This window comes from Protopterus annectens, chromosome 4.part1 (genome assembly GCF_019279795.1).
Source record: "Protopterus annectens isolate FY-2018-M chromosome 4.part1, PAN1.0, whole genome shotgun sequence".
Classification (NCBI taxonomy): Eukaryota; Metazoa; Chordata; order Ceratodontiformes; family Protopteridae; genus Protopterus; species Protopterus annectens.
Window position 1 is genome coordinate 914,775,270 of NC_056734.1, and position 20,978 is coordinate 914,796,247.

Genomic DNA, 20,978 nt, shown 5'->3' on the forward strand with positions numbered 1-20,978 from the left:
TCTCTAAGTATAAGGAACTTAACATTACGTGTAGTGAAGCATGTAGAACGTGGACCTCCCATCTCTGCACTGAAAAACTGTTGCTGCCCTGGTAACAGCTCCTAACAAGCTCCCTAAGTATAAGGAACTTAACATTATGTGTAGTGAAGCACACGGAACGTGGACCTCCCAGCCCTACACTGAAAAATTATAAGGTCGCTGCCCTGGTAACAGCTCCTAACAAGCTCCCTAAGTATAAGGAACTTAACATTGTGTGTAGTAAAGCACATGGAACATGGACCTCCCAGCCCTGCACTGAAAAACTATAAGGTTAATAACCCTAACTCTTAATGAATGGCTTTGTATATACCCTGAAAAATCCCTATTAGAAAACTGCTGCAATATAGCTAACCTTAACCATAAAAATAAAACCCCTCAGTTGTTAGTGTTTTAAGTTCATTTTGTGACTATCCACAGTTAACCCTCCTGCAAAAACAGTAAATTAAAGCAAATTTAAAACTTGCCTAAAAGGACTATTGAAAGTAATAGTACACCTGTCTTGCAACCTCCAATCACTGCCAAATTGGATAACTGGTTAAGCCCAAGTCCGCTCCCAACCCTGCCCCCAAATTCCACCCACCCCTACTATTGCTTAATTTATATCTAGCCACACCCATCTTCTCTACAACCAATCAGCAGCAACCAATACTACAACCTCAACCAACCCCACCTGCCATCACTTGTCCATCTTCCCCTCCTCTACTCCTATACTAGTACCAAATCTCAACCTAACTACTATGTCTATCCCGACACTTTTATTGCTAACCTTTCTGCCAACCCCTGCTACTCATCCCATATCTACTCTCATCTTATGAGAACACAGGATACCATGGCTTTCACTATCCTGGACTCTGAACCTCAACTCCTTCACTTATACACAATAACACTCAACTTCCCCCTTCCCATATTCTTAACTCACCAATCCCATCCAATTATGTCCCTATCAGGCCTAAATACATCCACCCAAACCAAAGTACTATTACTGTACTCTACTCAGGATCTAGAAACTCATAGCTAGGATAAAAAATAACCTCACCATGGATGGTGACATCCAACCAAACCCTGGTCCAACCGCTACTACTGCCCCTAATCTCTCCACCATTTCCCCAACCAATATAGACCCCTCACATAGACCCTCAGACTCCTTGCTGGCCTGCCATCTAACATCAAGAGCATTAATAAGAAAATCCAGCACCTACATGCCCTCCTAGCAGTATATTCACCTGATATACTCTGTCTCACAGAAACATTGCTAAAACCTGCAACTAAGGACAATGAAGTCCTGCCACCAGGGTACAACATGCATAGACTTGGTCATACTCAAAAAAGGGTGAAGGGGTAGCAATACTCTAAGTCCACCTTATCTGTCACCATAGACACCCAACAACCCTCCCCATAAAATAACGCCAAAATTATTATCACAAAGTACATATTAACAACCAAAAACATATAAACATTGTCTGTGTCTACATTCTCCCAGGGAAGAACACAAACACCCTTGAGGAGTTCCTAACCTTGCTCAATAACAACCAGCCACAGGAAATCATAATCCTCAGGGATTTCAACATTGACTGAAATGCCTGTTCTTCTCAACAATCCCCGACAACCCATGTAAACCTCCATGGATTTACCCAAACCATAACCTCACCCACTAAGCTAGGTAAATCACAAAACAAAGCCAGTACCCTGGATTGGATACTCATCAACAACTTCCCACATCTCTATACGGCAGGCAGATTACCAGATGATCTAAGTGATCACTGCCTCACATATATACTCAAGCTTAAGATTAACTACTGTCACCAACCCACCTATAGAACTATAAGAAGCAACAAAAACTTTGATCTCCAAAAGTTTAACAATGAACTAAAGGCATGCAACTGGTCTGCCCTAAAAACCTTCCCCTAGATAAAGCTGTTAATTACTTCAATGCCAAATTCCTGGCTATTCTTGACCTTCATGCCCCTAGTCAGACTAGTAGAACCAAGGTCAACGCTGCACCTTGGCTCACTAAAGATACGATGACCAAAATTGCACTAAGAAATAAAGTATGGGCCACCTATCGGACAACCGAAACCCAACCTGACCAACTCTTATTTAGGCAACTAAGAAATGATGTGAAAAAATCCATAACTATAGATAAAAAGAACTACTACTACCGCCTACAGCAAGTACACCAATATAAACCTCAGAAATTCTGGGCAGGAATAAACTGACTCCTCCACCCAGGAAAAACCACCATCCCAAACCCCTCTGCCACCAAAAACCCCCAGAAGATGTTGCCAACTCCTTTAACACCTTCTTCACTTAAACAATCCAAACTTTAGCAAGCCAACTCACACCCACTGGTTCTAATCCAAACGTAACCAGTTCCAAAGCTATAACTCCCTTCAGTCTCCAACCAGTCTCCACTTAACTCATTGAGATCCTACTTAGGAAACTAAGACCCACCACCTTGGCTGCCAACCTCCTCCCAGCTGACTACTTACAAAAGGCTGCAGATGCAATTGCATACCCCATATCTGTCCTTATCAACCGACCCATATCAGAAGCCATCATCCCCAACATATGGAAAATCTCACATGTCATACCGCTTCACAAGGGGGGCAGTTCCACCAAACTGTCTAACTACAGGTCCATAGCAATTTTGTCACCACTAACTAAGATCATGGAGAAGTGTGTTCGTCTTCAACTCATGAAATATCTCACACAGAACAAACTACTATACAACTCGCAACATGGCTTTAGGTCTAATCACAGCACTGCAACATCCTTCTCTCTTTCACAAACACTATAAACCACAACTGTAGCAATAACGTACTGACCTCCGCTCTCTTCCTAGACCTATCCAAGGCCTTTGACATGGTGGATCACAAAATGCTAATGAACAGCTTGGAGGCCTACAACTTAAAAAAACAGGTCCTCCAATGGTTTGATTCCTACCTGCAAGGCAGGCAACAGGAAGTACTGTGGCAGGGTAAACCCTCCTCACACCTCCCCATCAGACTTTGAGTCCCCCAGGGCTCAGTACTAGGTCCCCTTCTTTTCTCCATCTTTATAAATGAACTTAGCACAGTCATACCAGAGGCTACCTGCATTCAATACGGAGATGACTCGACCTTGATCTGCTCTGCCACCACCCCAGCAAATCTTACCACAATAACCCAAAGCACCTTCAACAAGATTGAAAAATGGCTATTAAACCAATGTCTAATACTAAATCCCAACAAAACTAAGTTACTTCTCTTCATCCCGACGTATAGGACCACCTCGCCACTGTTCAACATAACAGCTAATAATGGTACCACCATCTCCCCAGGAACCCAAACTAAACTTTTGGGTGTCACGATCGACAAAAACCTCAGGTTTGATGTTCACATCAATCAAACTATAAAAACTATCAATACAAAATTTGGTAGTCTCTATAGGATCAAATCATTCCTCACCCCACAGACTAGAATTGCAGTAGCTCGCTCCCATCTTCTATCTACCCTTCTTTATGCCTCCCCTCTCTTCTCCCACCTGAGCAAAAATGATCTTAATAAATTGTCATCATGTTACAACCACATTGCCAGATTTGCAACTGGCACACCCTACCGTACCCACCACTGCCGGAACCTAAATCTCTTGGGCTGGCTGGAACTACCCCACCTCCTACAGCTCAACCAGCTCAGAGTTGGCCATAAAATGCTCCACCATCCGGACACTACTCCAGCCCTAGGAAACATAATCTGCCCCTACAGCAACAATCGAACACTCCAGTCATCCACCAAACTCCTAGTACTTACAATCAAATCTAACCATGCTTCGAGCGACTAGGGCAGCTTGACCTCACTCACAATGACCAAATAAGCAGCGTCCTTACCTCCACTCACTTATTTTACTTATCAAACATTGTTCCATCACTCACTTTCATTTCCCATTTATTGAATTAAACATACAACAAAATAAGGAGGGCCCTTACCTCTGCTCACTTACTTTTACTTATCGAGCAGTGCTCAACCACTCACTTTCATTTCTCAAATCATTGAAGTGAATATCCATCACCAGAGGGGGAACAGAAGCGACATAAGCCTGCCCCTCTTCTCCACCCACCAGCCTGACCAAGCTGTTCTCCCTCCTTTATACAAAATTTCCAACAAAAGCTTCCAAAACAAACCTAACCGTATATTAAAAAGGTTGAAGCCAAACATTATTCGGTGCATTCCATCCTCTAGGAACCAAGCTGGATCCCTGTCATCAACCTCCCAAAGCCCTATCACATAAATTCCCAGAGCAACCAGTTGTCTGTAATTAAACCATTGATTATTCATCAGTATAATCTCTATCAAGTCTTTTCAGTAGCAAAATCTCTGCATGATTCTTGTGGCTATTTTTAACTAAATATTTATAGAACCACTCAAGGCCAACCTGGTGTGGGATAACAGACTCCAAATCATTAATATATATTGGCAGAAAAAGTACTTATTCATTAGATAATGACTCTGTAATTCTAGTTAAAAATCCCATGAGTCCCTTAAAGGATGGCCTATGTTCTTCATCTCCCCTTTTAATTTCAGATCAGTAACTTGGATAAGTACTTATCTTAGAAGATTTAACATCTATTATGGACCTTAATGGTGGACCATGCAGGTCTTTGTGTATTTTTGAAATTCCAAAAGTGGAGGGTGTTGTAGAATACTGTATGTGTGTGTGTGTTGCACCTTTAAGAAGTGTTTCAAGGACAGCAAGTCCATATAAATAGCAAGCACATGCTAGCTTCAGTGCCGTTTTGAGAGTGCAGCCAGAGAGTGAGCATGTATGAGTGTGATAGCTAGTGTGTTTACAAGTTTATCTAAATTATAGTTATTAAGCCTCAATCCTGATGTGTTTGTACATAATAAAGCTGTTCGAACAGAACCCAAAGATGTTCGTCTGTTTTATCCTCACCAGAGGAAGTACATGGTGTCAGAACCAAGATTTCAGAGACTGCTTTTCAGAGCTATGAGGTGCAGAGTTAACAGTGAAGGTAAACTAAGTGAATCAAGTACAAAAAGAAGGGCCAGAAATGAACTAAACATAATGAAAACTTGCACGAACAATTTTTTATATTAAAAAAATAAAACGGAGCATTTACAAGGGCACAGAACATATTAAGCAAGCAAAAGGCACAAAAAGTTTATTAATTAAAAGAAATGTTTGAAATTAAGATATTTGATAAATTGATTATAAGAAAAGCACATAAGGGGTTGGGAACTACGCCGTAATTGCAAAACAAGCATGTTTAAAGTAAATTGAACATGTTTAGAGTAAAATGAGCACAGGAAAAGTATAATGGGCATGAAAAAAGATTAAATGACCAAAACTAAAATAATAAAGGGCAAAAAGGGCACAGTAAGCATAAATAAAGCTAAGCGACTGCATGTTTTTGGTAAGATGCTGTTTTCGCATAAACTACTGTTTTGCATTGATTGAAGCTATTCAGGGCGTAGCTAGAGTTATTTGAAGTATCTTCTCAAAGTGTGTAAAAGTGTTTACCGTGTGTGTTTATTACTGTGCATTTATTCCTAAGAGTGTATTTGTGTGCAAAGTGCAACACTTTTGTAAAGTGCAGTCAAAATACAGCCAATTCAAAATGTTTCTTGTGTTTGGCTAGTCTATTCGCAGAGTGACGCCATTACAGAGTGTTTCTTTCACTGTACAGAATTATTTAGCAAAGTACAGCCATCTTGGGAAAGTTTCAGTGTGCTATGTACTGTTTATTCACAAAGTGCAGAAACTTCAAAATGTTTTTACTCTGAGCTTCTTCTGCCCATTTTATTCACACAGTGCAGTTATATTGAAATGTTTCTTACACTGATAATAAGTGATTTCTTACAGTACAGTGATTTCAGTATTTTTGCACCCAGGAGACTTATTTGCAAAGTTCAGTTATTCAGAGATTTGTTGGGCTATTGGGCATAGTTACAAGTACTGGCATAAATTGCTGGCATATGTTTATGTGTGCATGTTTGTATAATTGCAAGTGGACTTGGGTTGCATTGTGTTTTACTATAATTTGTTGGCATGGCAAGAAGATTTTGAAAACCATCGTCACTTGTATTTGATCAGAATATTGCAGAGAATTGGAGAATATTTGAGCAAAGGTACTATATTTTTATACAATCAGCTTATTCTGACAAAGATGCACCCACCAGGGCATTCATTTTGCTAAACCTAGCAGGGTCAGAGGCCATTGAATGAGAACATTCATTTGTGTGTGCACCAGCAGTATATGAAGGAGAAGGAGTAAAAAACATCATATTGTTGTACAGGCTGAATCAAGGGAAGACACCGAGTGTCTGAAATGCAAATTCAGGGAAAAGTGCAACCCCAGACAAATGTTAAATTAGAGAGGCATTTGTTTTACACAAGAGTTCAAAAGCCAGGAGAAACTTTTGCAGCTTATATTACTGACCCGAGAAACAAAGCTAAAATGTATAGGTTTGGTGATTTAAAAGGTGACTTGATAAAGGACAGGCTTGTGCGTGGTATTAATAGTGCTGCAGTGACAGTAATTTAATGCTGAGCAAAGCTATTGAGATTTGTCAGATCCATGAAGTTACAGAAAGGCACAGAAGTATGCTTGCATGCAATAAGAGTATGATTTCAGCAGGCTCCAGAGAAAATGTAGACAGCATGCAACATGTGGCTAGCAGAAGCAGGCCTAAGCACATGGTAGCCATAACCCCTGCGAGTGTGGCAGGTAAAACCGTTTTCCAGCAAGTTATAAGACTAGTTAAGTGAGAAGGACATGCTCAGTGCAGTACAAGGGTGAGTCAGCAAAACCCAAGTCAAGCTTTATTGTTAACTGTCACAAGTGTGGTGCTAATCATGAGGATAAAAGAGAAAAATGCTTAGCATTTGGTTAGCAATGCCACAAGTGTAAATAATGGAACCACTTTCAAAAGTTTTGTAAATTAAGTAAACCTCACACAGTTATAAAGAATGGTCACTTAAAAAGGCAAGTTGATCATATACAGACCTGCAACCTTACTTTCTACGTAGATGGTGTATCAGTGATTGGTGAAAGGTTGATTCAGTAAATTTGGTGACAAAGAATGAAGTGTTTTGTACTGTCCAGATCAATTGTAAACCCACCAAGTTCAAAGCAGATACTGGTTCAAAGTGCAAAGTTATGGCAGCAGACACATTTGCTAAGGTGAGAGCTGGTAAGCAACTTATAGCCAGTTATGCAAAATGTGTTGCTTATGGAGGTGAAGAAATTCATACCTAAGGTTCAGTAGTGCTTTCATATTATTTGGCTAGGAACTGCTATGCTATTCTATGTAGTCCAAAGACCTGTGCAATCATTATTGGGTCTCAGAGACAGTTTCAGAATGCATCAGCTTTCCTTTATCAAAGAAATTCATCACATAAGCACATCTCAGTTCCAATTTTACTGAAGCTATTTTCTCAGAGTATGCTGATGTTTTCGATGACAAATTAGGCAAACTTCCAGTTGTGTATTGTATGAAGTTAGACCCAAAGGTCAGTCCAGTAGTCAGACCTGCAAGAAAAGTTCCAATGGTTATGCAGAATAAAGTCAAAGCTCAGCTGGATAAAATGGTGCAGCAACGTGTAATTTGTCCAGTTACAGAACCAACTGAATGGGTGTTGCCCATGGTAGCAGCCCACAAAAAAGGCTCAGACAAAGTCAGAATATGCATTAACCCAAGGGAGTTGAACAAAGCATTAAACAGGCCATGTCATTCTATGAGTACAGCTGAGGAAGTTGCAGCCCAAATACCAAATGCCACTGTTTTTTTCTGTCTTGGATGCAAAAAGTCCATTTTGGCAAGTGATGCTTGATCAAAAATCTTCACTACTGACTACTTTCAGTACCCTGTTTGGAAAATATAGATTCCTCAAAATGCCATTTGGAATTAATTCTGCAAGTGAAGTCTTTCAGCATGCAATGTAGCAAATTTTTTCAGGTTATCCTTAATAATAATAGTAGATGATTTATTTGTTGGAGGCAATGTGAATCAGAGCATGACAGAAACATTAGGAAAGTTCTAGAGAGAGCACATGAAGTGAACTTGAAGCTTAAACCTCTAAAGTGCAAATTCAGACTAACAGAAGTTACATATTAGGTCATTTATCTGCTAGCACTGGCTTGTGATCAGACCCATACAAGCAAGAAGCCAGTCTAGAGATGCCAGCACCGGATAATGTTTAGTCTCTGCAATGTTTCTTGGTATGGTCAACCATTTAGGCAAGTTTATACCTGACTTCAGTGAATTGACAATGACTTTGACAGAGCTGACATGCAAAACTGTTATATGGCCTTAGCTGGAATATATTGATGTCAATAAACCAGTAATTCTTTCCTGTGATGCTTCAAAATTCGTTCTTGGCACAGTTATCCTTCAAGAGGGTAGACCAGTACCCTATGCATCTAGAACTCTTACCCAAACTGAAATACAGTATGCTCAAATTGAGAGAGAACTTTTTGGCAATAGTATTTGCATGTTCAAAGTTTCATGATTATATTTATGGTCGAGCAATTCAGATTGAAACTAATCACCAACCTGTAGTCACTGTTTTAAAGAAGTCTATGCATTCACGTCCAGCGACATTACAAAGAAGGATACTCAAATTGCAGAAGGACAATTTCAAAATGGTCTATACAAAAGGCAAACTTCTCTATCTGGCCAATACATTATCCAGATCACCCAGAAATACAACAGAACAGCTTAATGTAGATAATCTTTACTTTGATGTCATGGAAGTGCACAATTTTTCTACCATGAGACTTGATGAGCTGAGAGATCATACAAAGACTGATCTCATTTTTCAAATGCTCAACCACTACATTAGTGTCACATGGCCATCAAAGCAATCTAGTGTACCACCTGAAGTGCAAACTTATTTTCCTTACACAGATGAGATATTGACAAAAAAGGCATTCATTTCAAAGGTCCAAAAATTGTTGTTCCTGCTTCCAGAAAGAACCACTTCAGCTAAGTCAAGTTCCTGAACTACCTTGGTCAACAGTTGCCACTGATATATTTGAGTGGAACAATCAAGCATTACTTAGTGTTGGTAGACTCTTATTCGAACTGATTTGAGATTGATTTACTACCTAACGTAATGTCCACTCCTGTTATCATCAAGTTGAAACATCATCAGTCCACGGTAGTCAATACAAAGTTATTTCTAACAATGGTTCCCAATTTACCAGTCAGTTGTTTCAGAAATTTGCAAAAGAAGGAGACTTTGTACATGTTAATAGTAGTCCAGAATACACACAGTCAAATGGACTAGCTAAACTTGCAGTACAGTGTGCAAAGCAATTACTAGAGAAGTCAAAATGTGATAATACCAGTGTCTTTTTGAATTTACTCAATCTGAGAAACATCCCCCGTGACGATATACTTGGCTCGCCTGCTCATAGACTTCAGTCTAGGCAAACCAGAACAACATTGCCTATCAATTCCAGTTTGTTAAGTCCTAAGGCAAAGAACAACAGAAAAATCAGGCCAACTATTCAGAAAGTGTTCTTTCCAGAAGTCCAGCTATGATAAATTGAACAGATTTCTTCGTCCATTGAAAGAAGGATAGAAAGTGAGGATACAAATGGGGAAAGGTTTTGAACAGACTGGACAAGTAACAAGTATATGTGCTGAGCCAAGATCCTGCTTTGTGGAACCTGAGGGTGTGGAGTACAGGAGAAATCAAAGACATCTTCTTCCTGTATCAGAATCAATATCACAGCATTGTTCCTGTGATACAGACTCTAGATCTCAGAGCAATCCAGACAATGTTCCTGTTGCAGAACATGTCTCAACTTCTACTTCCATTCCTGATGATGTTCTTAATGTCCCAAAAATGAACATTCAGCAGAGACAGTCCCAGTTGTTAGACCTAGTTCTAATTTCTATGTCACACAGTTTGGTCGTATTCCCAGACCAAATGTGAAATACACAGGAACCTGGGCATAATTCTCTATATATAGTTAGTTCTGTATAATTGCATGGCAAATAATTATTTTGTATCAATTGCATGCCAATTAATGTCATCAATAATGCATGACTCATTTCTCAAACAGGAAGGATGTAGAATAGTGTGTGTGCATTTTGTACCTTTAAGAAGCATTTCAATGACAGCACGTGCATATAAACAGCAAGCACGTGCTAGCGTCAGTGCCATTTTGAGAGTGCAGCCAGAGATTGAGCATGCATGAGTGTGATAGCTAGTTTTTTTACAAGTTTATCTAAGTTAAAGTTATTAAGCCTCAGTCCTGATGTGTTTGTACATAATAAAGCTGTTTGAACAGAATCCACAGATGTTCGTCTGTTTTATCCAGACCAGACGAGCAACAGGTGTCCTAGGTGTTTCCATTATCAAAAATTCATATTCTTTTTGAGAAATCTGTCCCTGTGTCAAAAAATCATATAACATAGACAGAGATTCATAAAGTTGCCACAAAGTGTAAACTATGTGTACACTTAGTATAATATTTCTGAGTGACTAGAAAGCACAAAAAATGTGATAAGAATGCTCTTGAATACATATCGTGTACACTTATTGTAATCTTTATTGAAGCTGGCCCTTAATGTCTATCCTATGATAAGCAATTTTAACACCCAATTCTTTCCTCTCACAGAACCAGTACCTGTCACCAGCCTAACTGTCACCTCTGCTACAACATCTTCGATCTCCTTATCATGGGGTGCAGTACAAGGCATCCAGATTACATACAGACTACAGGCTCTGGGACCATCTAATTCATCCACTACAGTATCGGCAACAAGTACCACTTTGTCAGGACTTGTTTCTGGTTCCAGGTACAACATCAGCATTGTGGCAGTCGCTGCAGACAACGTAACATCATCAGATGCTGCTTCTGCTACAGGATATACAAGTAAGTAATTACAGAGCAGCTGCTGAGTGTATTATAAATTGGAGCTGGTAAGGAAATAGCCATCCATCACAAAACTGAAGTTTACAAGTTATATGACTTCTGATTTAAATAAAATCAGGTTCAGAATATTCACCTTATGCAGGGTACTAACATTAGCAGTAAAAGTCTAAAAAGTGCTCAGCCATTATTCAGAAAGTAAGAAATTATTACGGTTTCATTTAAAGCATATGTGTTGCAGTGTTCTTTCCTTAACACAGTATGTTGCATGGTATAAAAGTGTGAAATACACTGTATCAATTCTTATAGAATGGCTCTGTTGTTAAATGCATTTCTCATTAAGTAGCCGATTATACTTAGTAGTAAATTTACAGTGTCATTCCCTTATCTGTTTTTAACTAGAGTTTTACTTACACTCATCATCATAAGCTACGTTCTATGCTGTGATGGATTTATCTACCTATATCTACCTGTTTGGTTTAGTATACTTTGTCCATGATGCCAGGCATTTACAAAGGGCAGCTGTGCTGACACAATGTCCTATTTAAATGCTTTTAGTCTCTTAGTGTACATGTGAACGTCTGCTTCTTTCTTTTTAATTTCTTAATTCCCCATCAAATGATTTCTCATAACTTTTTTATTTGTTACTTTTCCTTTTACCCCTGGCAATATATATTTACTCCCCTCCCCTTGCTTCTCTCATTGTGTTTTTATCCTCAGGTGTAGCATTATTTTGTTTATATATGTATATCTATATATTTTATGGCTCACAGAGGCCAATATCAATGAGAATGAGTGAAAAGCTAGATAAATGGAAAATGTTTGCATACAACAGACTTCAACACTCCCTGAAGCTTTTCATTCCATAACATGTACATCCAATACACCGTATACACCAGATAATGTACTTAGTAAAGACAGGTCATCATGTCTAAAAATAGTGACATTTCATCTAACTTCTAACATTTAGCTATACATTTCGTAATATACACTTACTGATGTTTCAGAGCATCAAACATTTTGATTCTTTTTACTGTATCTATTTGTCTAGCCAGGTAACTCCACCTTTAGTTTTTGCACATGATAGTTAACTTTTACAAGTACTTCTCAATGATAACACTTCATTATCAGGCATAAAGCACACTTTGTACCCCCAAACCTATCCTGTCTTCCCTTTCATCAAATAAACTTCAGGATGTCTTATTATAGTTTCATCTGTGAGCAACTGATGCATGAGCATTTACAAAAAAAAAAAAAGAAAGAAATTCTCAGTCAAAACTGATTAAGAACATGTTTCCTGGCAACCTAGCTGCAATTATAGGAATAAACACTTTGTTAGGATGGCAAGTGACTCTGCTCTCTGTTTATGAAGGGGGAGGAGTCAAGCTTACAGAATTGCAGACTTGTATACTCTGCAATATCTCAGTAGTGGGGAAAGGTTAACTTCCTCAGTAAAGCACACAGTGATCTTGCAAGCATAGTGTTCTCAATAAGAGTTTAACTTTCTAATCCTTCAAAATACTGTTTAGAACAAGTTGTGTTAGATAGTCAGACTCCAGTAAAACTGGTCATTGGTGATTTGAGAAAACCATTTTTGTGGGTGGGATAAGCCTTTCAGTAATTTCTAGCAGAGCTGTCAGTCAGCAGACAGACAAGCCAAAGCATCAGAGTCCAGGACAGGTTATTTCAACAAGCAGTGCTGGACATAGAGCAATCTAGAGATGGACAAACACACATACACACGCACACACACACACACACACACACACACACACACACACACACGCACACGCACACACACACGCACACAAAAATGAGACTATATTCACACATCATACAAAAACTTCATCAAAAGTCTATTCCTTGAACTGTAATCCATGAACATCACTTGCATCAAAGAGTGAAATCATCATAAAAAAACACTGCATGTAGTCCAACTCTGAGGCATATGGTGACACATCCTAGATGGGTCTATATTACTTCATTGAAGGTTCACTTCAGCAAACCTCCATTCAGCAAAAAAAACATGTGAATGTTCACTTCAGTGAATGTCCACTTTTGCGAATGTCTTACATGAGAAAAGTAGCTACTTGCCCAATATTTTTTCTGTAATACACACTCTGGAATATTTTAAACCCACCCAGGTGTGGGGCTGTGGCACCCACATTCCCACACCCCCCTAACTATATATACCAACTCTGAGGTCACACTACAGGGAAAAGGGCAAATTTCCTTATGTTGCCCAACTTGTTCCTTCCCCTGTATAAATCCTTTGCAGAAGCAAACATTCACTGAAGTGAATGTTCATTGTTTCTTGCTCACTTAATGGAGGTTCGCTGAAATGAACCTTTAATGAACTAATATAGACTCATCCTAGACTATATCTTGGCTGCCTGGGGATCTAACAGTAACCTAGGTGTTCTAGAAACTGGCTGGTGAAAAGATACACTTGACACAGAACAGTCTGCTTAGCTTTATCTGAGAGAAGGTTATTATATACCTATGGAGTGTGGTCCCCAAGTTAAAATTCCGTCTTTGGGTTGAGGATTACGAAAGGCATTTAACCTTCAAGGGACAGAGTAATTCATATCATGTGTCTCACTGAAGCAGGTGACATGAGGCTTATACATGCTCATTGCACATCATCTCTTGGCGCATTTCAGATATTCCAATATAAAATCATTTGGATTTAAAGAACACCTCCCATTCTATTAGCAGACTGATGTCACTACTTCATCCACCTTCTCCTCTGTGAAAAATAAATATGTTAAAGGATTTACCTCTGGGTGAAATAAATAGGCTGATTGCAAGTACAGAATAGTGATGGCCAATGAGGCATCAGGGAGCAAAAGAATGCCCCATTCAGATGATCATCTGTGTGATGCAGAATGAGCTTGGCCCTCAAACTGACTGTGTCATTTAGTACACCTAGCAGGAACAATGTGTTCAGCTGGTGCCCTGTATGTAGTGTGTGTGTGTGTGTGTGTGTGTGTGTGTGTGTGTGTGTGTGTGTGTGTGTGTGTGTGTGTGTATATATATATATATATATATTTATATGGATTCATATCTCTTCACCCCTCATACCCCCCAACTATATATACTAACACCAGGATCACACTACAGTGGGGAAAATGACATATACCTTTGACTTACATTAGAGTACTACTTGTCAGTGAAATGAGTTTTAGGTGAAATGAAGTTTAGGTGATTTGGTCTCAGTGAAATGGGTGTCAGTGAAATGGTCTTTCAGTAAAGTGATACAAATCCATATATATATATATATATATATATATATATATATATATATATATATGGTTTACTATTGTTTGTGCGAACTGCATTCTGTCGGCAGCAGTGTGCTGAAAATCAGAATGTTGAGCGCACAAACAATAGTTGATGAGATAGTAGAAGACACTTATGCGAATGCACTACTGCATTTGCATAAGTGTAATTCAGCTATGTGCACGGAGATCGCGGTACAGTGGGGATTGGAAAGTCATCCATATCCCCACTGTAGTGTGATCTCGGAGTTAGAATATATAAGTAGGGGGGGTGTGGAGGGCACAGCCTCGAAGAAACAAAAATAAACCTATATATATTTGTTCATAGGTTAGTACTAGGCTAACTGCCTTTTGGGCCATTTTAAGCCTAGCCATGTACCCCATCTGAGAATCAAATCCTGGACCTTGTGTTTGTAAGGTGGATACCTTAACCACCCTCACACACATTGTGGAAGACACGTCAACACTGAATGTTTGTATCTAGCAACTTGATGAGCTATGCTGTGACTCAAAGGAGAAGAAAACAACACTAAAAGTGCAATAAATATGTCTGCAGAAAACTGGTAAAAGCATAGCAAAGTGTCTATGAACAAATAAACAGATGCTTATCAAAGACAAAAGGCTAAGAAGAGTCAGATAATATCAGTTCTCTGACAGATGTTTGAGATGTTCTTGTTCAGCAAATAAACACATTTGATTTATTAACTTGTGCATTGAAAACAGATGTAGTTACTTGTCAAAGTGCCATTGCTGATACAAAGCAAATAAATTACAACAGTAACTGTGAATCAGTCATTACATAGAGGAAATGAAACTTCTTTGAACAAGGCAATATGAAAATATTCGGTCAGGAGACCAGTGTCTTACAAATTTTGTTTCGTTAGACACATTAAATCACATTCTAATGTTTAACTGAAATGAAAGACAGCCATTTAAAATCTTAGCTGCAGTAATAGGTATTTATAGTTTTTTCATATAACCAAAGCCCAGGTCCAAAATGACTGCTGGCAATTAAACACTAAAATTCCTTTCCAGCAGAAGATTGCCTAGCTGTCCAAGTCTTTCCACATAATTCAAGTCAGTTATTCAAGTCTGTTGGCAGACCAGTCCATACTTTAATGGTTGCCAGTATTTTCATTTGTAGAACTGAAGCATGTAAGGGGGGGAGAAGGTGTTCCCAAGCAGAGTTACTCTGATATATTTGCACATTTATACTTGACCTCAACAAAATGGCATTTGCAACTTTCACACTTGACCGATTCCAAACAACCACAAAGCAAGATATCCACAGGGAGCCAGTAACCATCATCCAGACATGATAAAAATGAAGAATATATCTGTAATTGAGCAGTATTAAGGCAAAATTCAAATAGCCTTTTATTTGATATACAAAAAACAGTCCCATCTCTATCAATTTGACTAACATATTTAAGGATTATGAGAAAAACACAAACATTTCTGTAAGGAGAAGGCACTTAAGCCAGAAATCTAACTAAAAACCTCTTGCTATAAGGCAACAACTCTACCGCTGCACCATCCGATAAACAAATGTTAAATAACTAAATAATAAATAAAATCTAATTTACATTGTGCATAATTCCTAGCATCAAGTTCAGTTCTATTATTTATTTCAACATGCTCAGGAGCAGTAGCTTATTTAAATGTTGAATTCACATTCCGACAAAACACTTTGCTCTTTGTCAGAATGGCCATTCTACATTTAAATAAGCAACTGTTCTTGAGCATGTTTCCAGTTTTTGTTTACTGATGTCATTAATATGTTCTTGTAGACTGGTCTGAATGGTATGAGATATCTGATCAGTACTGATCTATCTGTTCACCTTAAGTCATAAGTCTGGCTTTCAGAATTCCATAATTAGAGATTTCCATTCTTACCCTTAACATTATTTAGTTGGTCAAAACTATTTACCACATTACTACAAATAGAGTAAAAACTGCAAGTTAATGTATCACATCTGGAAAAGCAACACACATAATTTTAAAACAATTACAGGGAAGCAAAATGTGGCATTATACTTATAAGTAAAAAGGTGCAGTATAAACACGCAAACACAGTGGCAATATTCTGAAATTATTTCATTTGATTTAAACTTAACCTCATCTTGGTCTTCTCTAAAGATGGTGGAATTTAAACCCTTGTGAGGAACAAAGTGAAAATGTGATAGGGTTGTCTCTGAATATATAAAATATACAGCAAGATACAGCTAGCATGTAAGTACAATTGGTAGAAATGCTCAAATCCTTTTCTTATATTCAAAACATCTTTCTAACCGGAACATGCAACTGCATTGTAATGATTCAGTGTGTGTTAGAGAAGTTTCTCAAAAAGTACATTTTACCATTTTATTACTTTTCTGATGCCTCTCCATGTAACAGATTCTACTTCATCGTCTTTATTTATAACCTGACATACTGAACTCTTTTAGACATCAAGAAAAATATTCCCAAGTGAAATTATTTCTTAAGACTTGTAATGTAAGTTTTGTCAATATTCCTCTGACATGGAGGTACTGAAAGTAGCAATTTGTTTCACTGGTTTGCAACAAAGACTTAATTAGCAATACAAACAGGAATTGTGAATGAACTGTAAGAGGATGTATTACTAAACCCTAATAATATATGAAAAGTTTTTAATTTTAAAATTGTGTCTAATTGGGAAACTTTCCCATGGATATTTGTGTCTTTTGATCCTGTTCTTAAGATGACTATATCCCCAGAAAAAAAATGGACTGTTCTCAATGATAGAAGATTACTAAAAATGGGGGGCACAACAGAACATGGCTATAGAAGGGAAAAACATGGATGTGATCTTTAGGCAAAATCACATTTTATGGTACAAAGTAAACATGCTTAACCATAAAAAGGCAAATTTTAAAGCTTGCATGAGAATTGTCCCGTTTCCCTTCAATGACACACATCACACATAATGGCATTTGACGACCTTTATTAAATTTCCATAACATAGCTTTGATCACCAACTTTATTAATTACAGCTATTCATGATATGATTCTAAATACAGCATAACATCCTTGTAATGTTAATCAGGGCAGCGTACCTACTCACCCTGCCCCAGTAAGCAGCATCCATACCTCTACTCACTTACTGAAGCAGTGTCCCATCTCACTTCATACATCATTCATTGTAATGTTAATCAGGGCAGTGTACCTACTCACCCTGCCCAACAAGCAGGGTCCATACCTCTACTCGCTTACTTTACTTATGAAGCAGCGTCCCAACTGACTTCATACACCATCCATTGAATTACCTTCCACCAAATAAGCACCATCCTTACCTCAGCTTGCTTATCTATTCAGCAAGCTTCTCCCCAACTACTCATTTCCTTTCCCCAGATCCTTGAAATGAACATCCAGACATCAGAGGGGGAACAGAAGAGGGCAAGCCTATCCCTCTTCTCCGCCAACCAGCCTGACCAGGCTGTTCCATCTCCCTTCTACTCAAAATTGTTCAATCCACTTCGCATAAAGGGAAGAGTCAAGCCAAACATCATTTGGTGTACCCATCATCTGTAAAGCACCATAGAATCCCGACATAAACCCCTTTGCCATGCTATCACTGAAACACACCCTAATGAAACTAAATAAAGTAGGATTACTGTGACCCTGTTGTAACACTGGAACATCCACACCAAAAGAATACATACCCTTTCAGCCCAATACCTTCAAAGCTGAAATTGTGGCACAACCTAAATGGATTGTCAACCTATAGCCACCACAAAACCACAGTCTATAACCCCTTGAACTCAAATTGACACCAAGTCAAAACAACTAGCATCAAGTCTCACATCTAACCAGCACCCCTTGACCTGGTTCCTGAAAACTCGCCTATGCCCAATAATGAAGTACTCTACCTGCCCAGCCTTAAACACCCCCTAATGCAAATCCCCTTGATGAATGCAATGCAGCTACCAAAATCAAAGGCAGAATCCATTACCTTCCAAATCTATGCAGTACCCCATCTGTGGCCCCATTGTGCAGTACCAAAATGACTGGGACTTCCATGGCAACAGCCTCCATCACCTTTCAATTACTTTCCTTCAGATCACCACCAATGCCCCATCATCTTCTGGATCTCTGCCACCTGCAAAAGAAAACAGATTAAGTACATAGCCTTTACAAGATTGAATAAAACAAGTCTCAAACCCTATCCCACGTGTCTATGGGGCAGACACCTTATCCATATGCCCCCCCTTAATGTTTACCATCATTTATCTGACAGATTTGAGAGCCCCAAATGAAGATCCTAAAGTTCTAAAGAGAACGTAACTGAGCTAAATCTGCCTCTTCTGCCACCTCAGGCCAGCAATGTTCACATACTACAAAATAGCAACAAAACACATGCTAGTCAGACCTTTCAAATTCACTGAGGAAAATGTGTAAATCAAGCTATAAGTAAAGTGGGACAATGACCCAATATAGTGGCAATTTCTTAAATATTGCTATTTATAAAGTTAGAATAGCTGACAGGTAACTGGAGTCACATCAACGCAAGTCACCGCTATTGTTGTTACCAACTCCTATCAATACATACATCCAGGCTGTAAAGATTTGCCCGTGTTTACCGGACAATCACATGAAGATAGAACCCCAAGTGAATGCAACTTCCAAATTTTAAATCTAACTGGTTAGCAATTAATCCTAAGAGAGACTGAAATATGCCCCCCCCCAGAAATATTAACACTTGATATCTGTAGCACCAGCCATGCTATAATCAAAGAATCATGCTATAATCAAAGAATCATGCTATAATCAAAGAAGTGCAAGTGACTGTCATTATACCTCTCAGCTTCCTAGAACAGAGTCTGGACATAACATAAATAATGGGAAGACAAAGGTACAATAGGGACACGTCTAAATATTTCTCTTACAAACTTATCAAATTAATAGAATAACAGGTATTGCATTATCTTGAATGTCTGAAAGATATAAAGTCTGAATATTCAAATGTCTGTCCTTATTTTTTTACCTCAGCCCTCAGGAAGTTGCCCGACACCAATTTTATGAGAACCTGAAAATATGAAGTAAAATCTGAACATTCTGTGAAAATGTGTACAGTTGAGAGGTATAGCTGTCCTTTGATAATCAGTGACAGAGAAACATCAGTCGCTCCATTCCTTAACAGAGAAATCCAAAGCAAAGTGCACACAAATAACCTTTTGCACACCTATTGAACCATGTACTTATGTAAAGCGCTATAATTTATAGTCCAGAAAATGAGCCCTGCCATAGTAGTATATATTTACAGCTTTGCCCTTTGCCTATCAAGTCTGATCTATGCCCATGTAGCACTTCCAAAAAAAAAAATAAATAAATTCAGGCAAAATGCCCATACTTCCACCATTGAAATATTCCCAAAGAAATGGCAAAAGAGGAATTCCTTGGCCCATAGGAGGAAATAAATCACCAAGTCCAAAATCATTCCCCAACCTGTCTACTACCTATACTTCACCCATGCCCACTGAGCAGCCCTCCTAATCCTAGCAGCCTCTCAAAATTGGCATTTTACTCTATGCCGAGAGGGACCCCACCATATCAAAGTGTTTTTTTTTTTTACTTCTAATTTATAAATATGATGCATTAGACATACATAAATAAATAATCCGCAGGGGAAGCAACCTCCTTCCCCCTGACACTAAGGCCTGACATTTCCTAGCAGAATTATCCAAAGACCTTCCAATAACCTCCCTGAAAACCCCTATTTATGGTAAATGGATCACCCTCCAGGATAGCTGCAGCTAAAATACGTACCATTGTTTATCGACATTAGCCCTCAATGGTTTGCCTATCAACCACCATTTAACAAGTGCAAAGCAAATTTAACCATTTAATACATAATGGTTAAAGAGCTGTCTCATCTGCTAAATCCCAAAGCAGGCCGCCCAGATAAATATACTCCAGCCCTGTTTTGTCACGTCTCTTTTAAAGACAAGAGAAAAAAAATACTGAAATGGCTATAGAAAATAAAGAACAACTTAAAGTAAAGGCAAATGCCAGGCCTCTTAAAGCATGGCTATAGAAAATAAAGAGCAACATATAGGCAACTAGTCCCTAGCTAACAGCATACTGCCCATGCTTAGTAATAGCAACAGATATTTAGAAAACACAAAAGCGGGGCACCGTGTATCTTAGACAAGCAAACAGTAAGCCTCCACACTCAAAACTGAGCAGTAAGATATGCCGGCTTTAACCAAGTACATCATTGCACCAACCACAAAACAAGATAGCACCTCCATCCAAATGAAGGTAATCCGAACAAATCACACCAAGTGTTTATCACTGCAAAATTTGCTAGTGTGACTGGTTGTGTTGCTGGTTTTTCTCACCCCAACTCACTGTATTACCTTGTGCAGCAAGTTCCATATCCTCCGACCATGCCAGCGAAGGCAGAAAATGGCCATCTTCTTTGATGCATCTGATAGTTGCCCTTAACATGTAATATACATTAACTTAACTTGCAAACAGGGCATTAAAGCTAGATATAAAGTGACATTAAGCAGAACAGATCTGAGAACAAGACACTAAAACCAAGAGACATTGGCTTCCCAAGGCTTGCAATTCTTTGATCCTACCACCTAATTTTCCAACAGTCACAAGTTGTGATCATCAGGCCACACCCCAGCCATCCATGAAGTGGTAGCCACTCCTGCGACACCCCTCCTGACAGCATTACTTTGTATAAAAATGGCCGACACCCACAACCCTGGCACAAGAAACCTCCCAGTGGACCTAAATCC

The 20,978-nt window shown here is 38.8% G+C and overlaps 1 protein-coding gene across 1 annotated transcript in view; it reads left to right on the forward strand.

The window, feature by feature from the left end:
* The window catches only part of LOC122801341 (mucin-19-like), a 938,154-nt gene that overhangs the window by 642,623 nt on the left and 274,553 nt on the right, over window positions 1-20,978 (forward strand). The window contains exon 34 of the mRNA XM_044070881.1: window positions 10,670-10,927. Within this exon, the coding sequence (XP_043926816.1) occupies window positions 10,670-10,927 (258 nt within the window). The remainder of the gene's footprint in view (window positions 1-10,669; window positions 10,928-20,978) is intronic.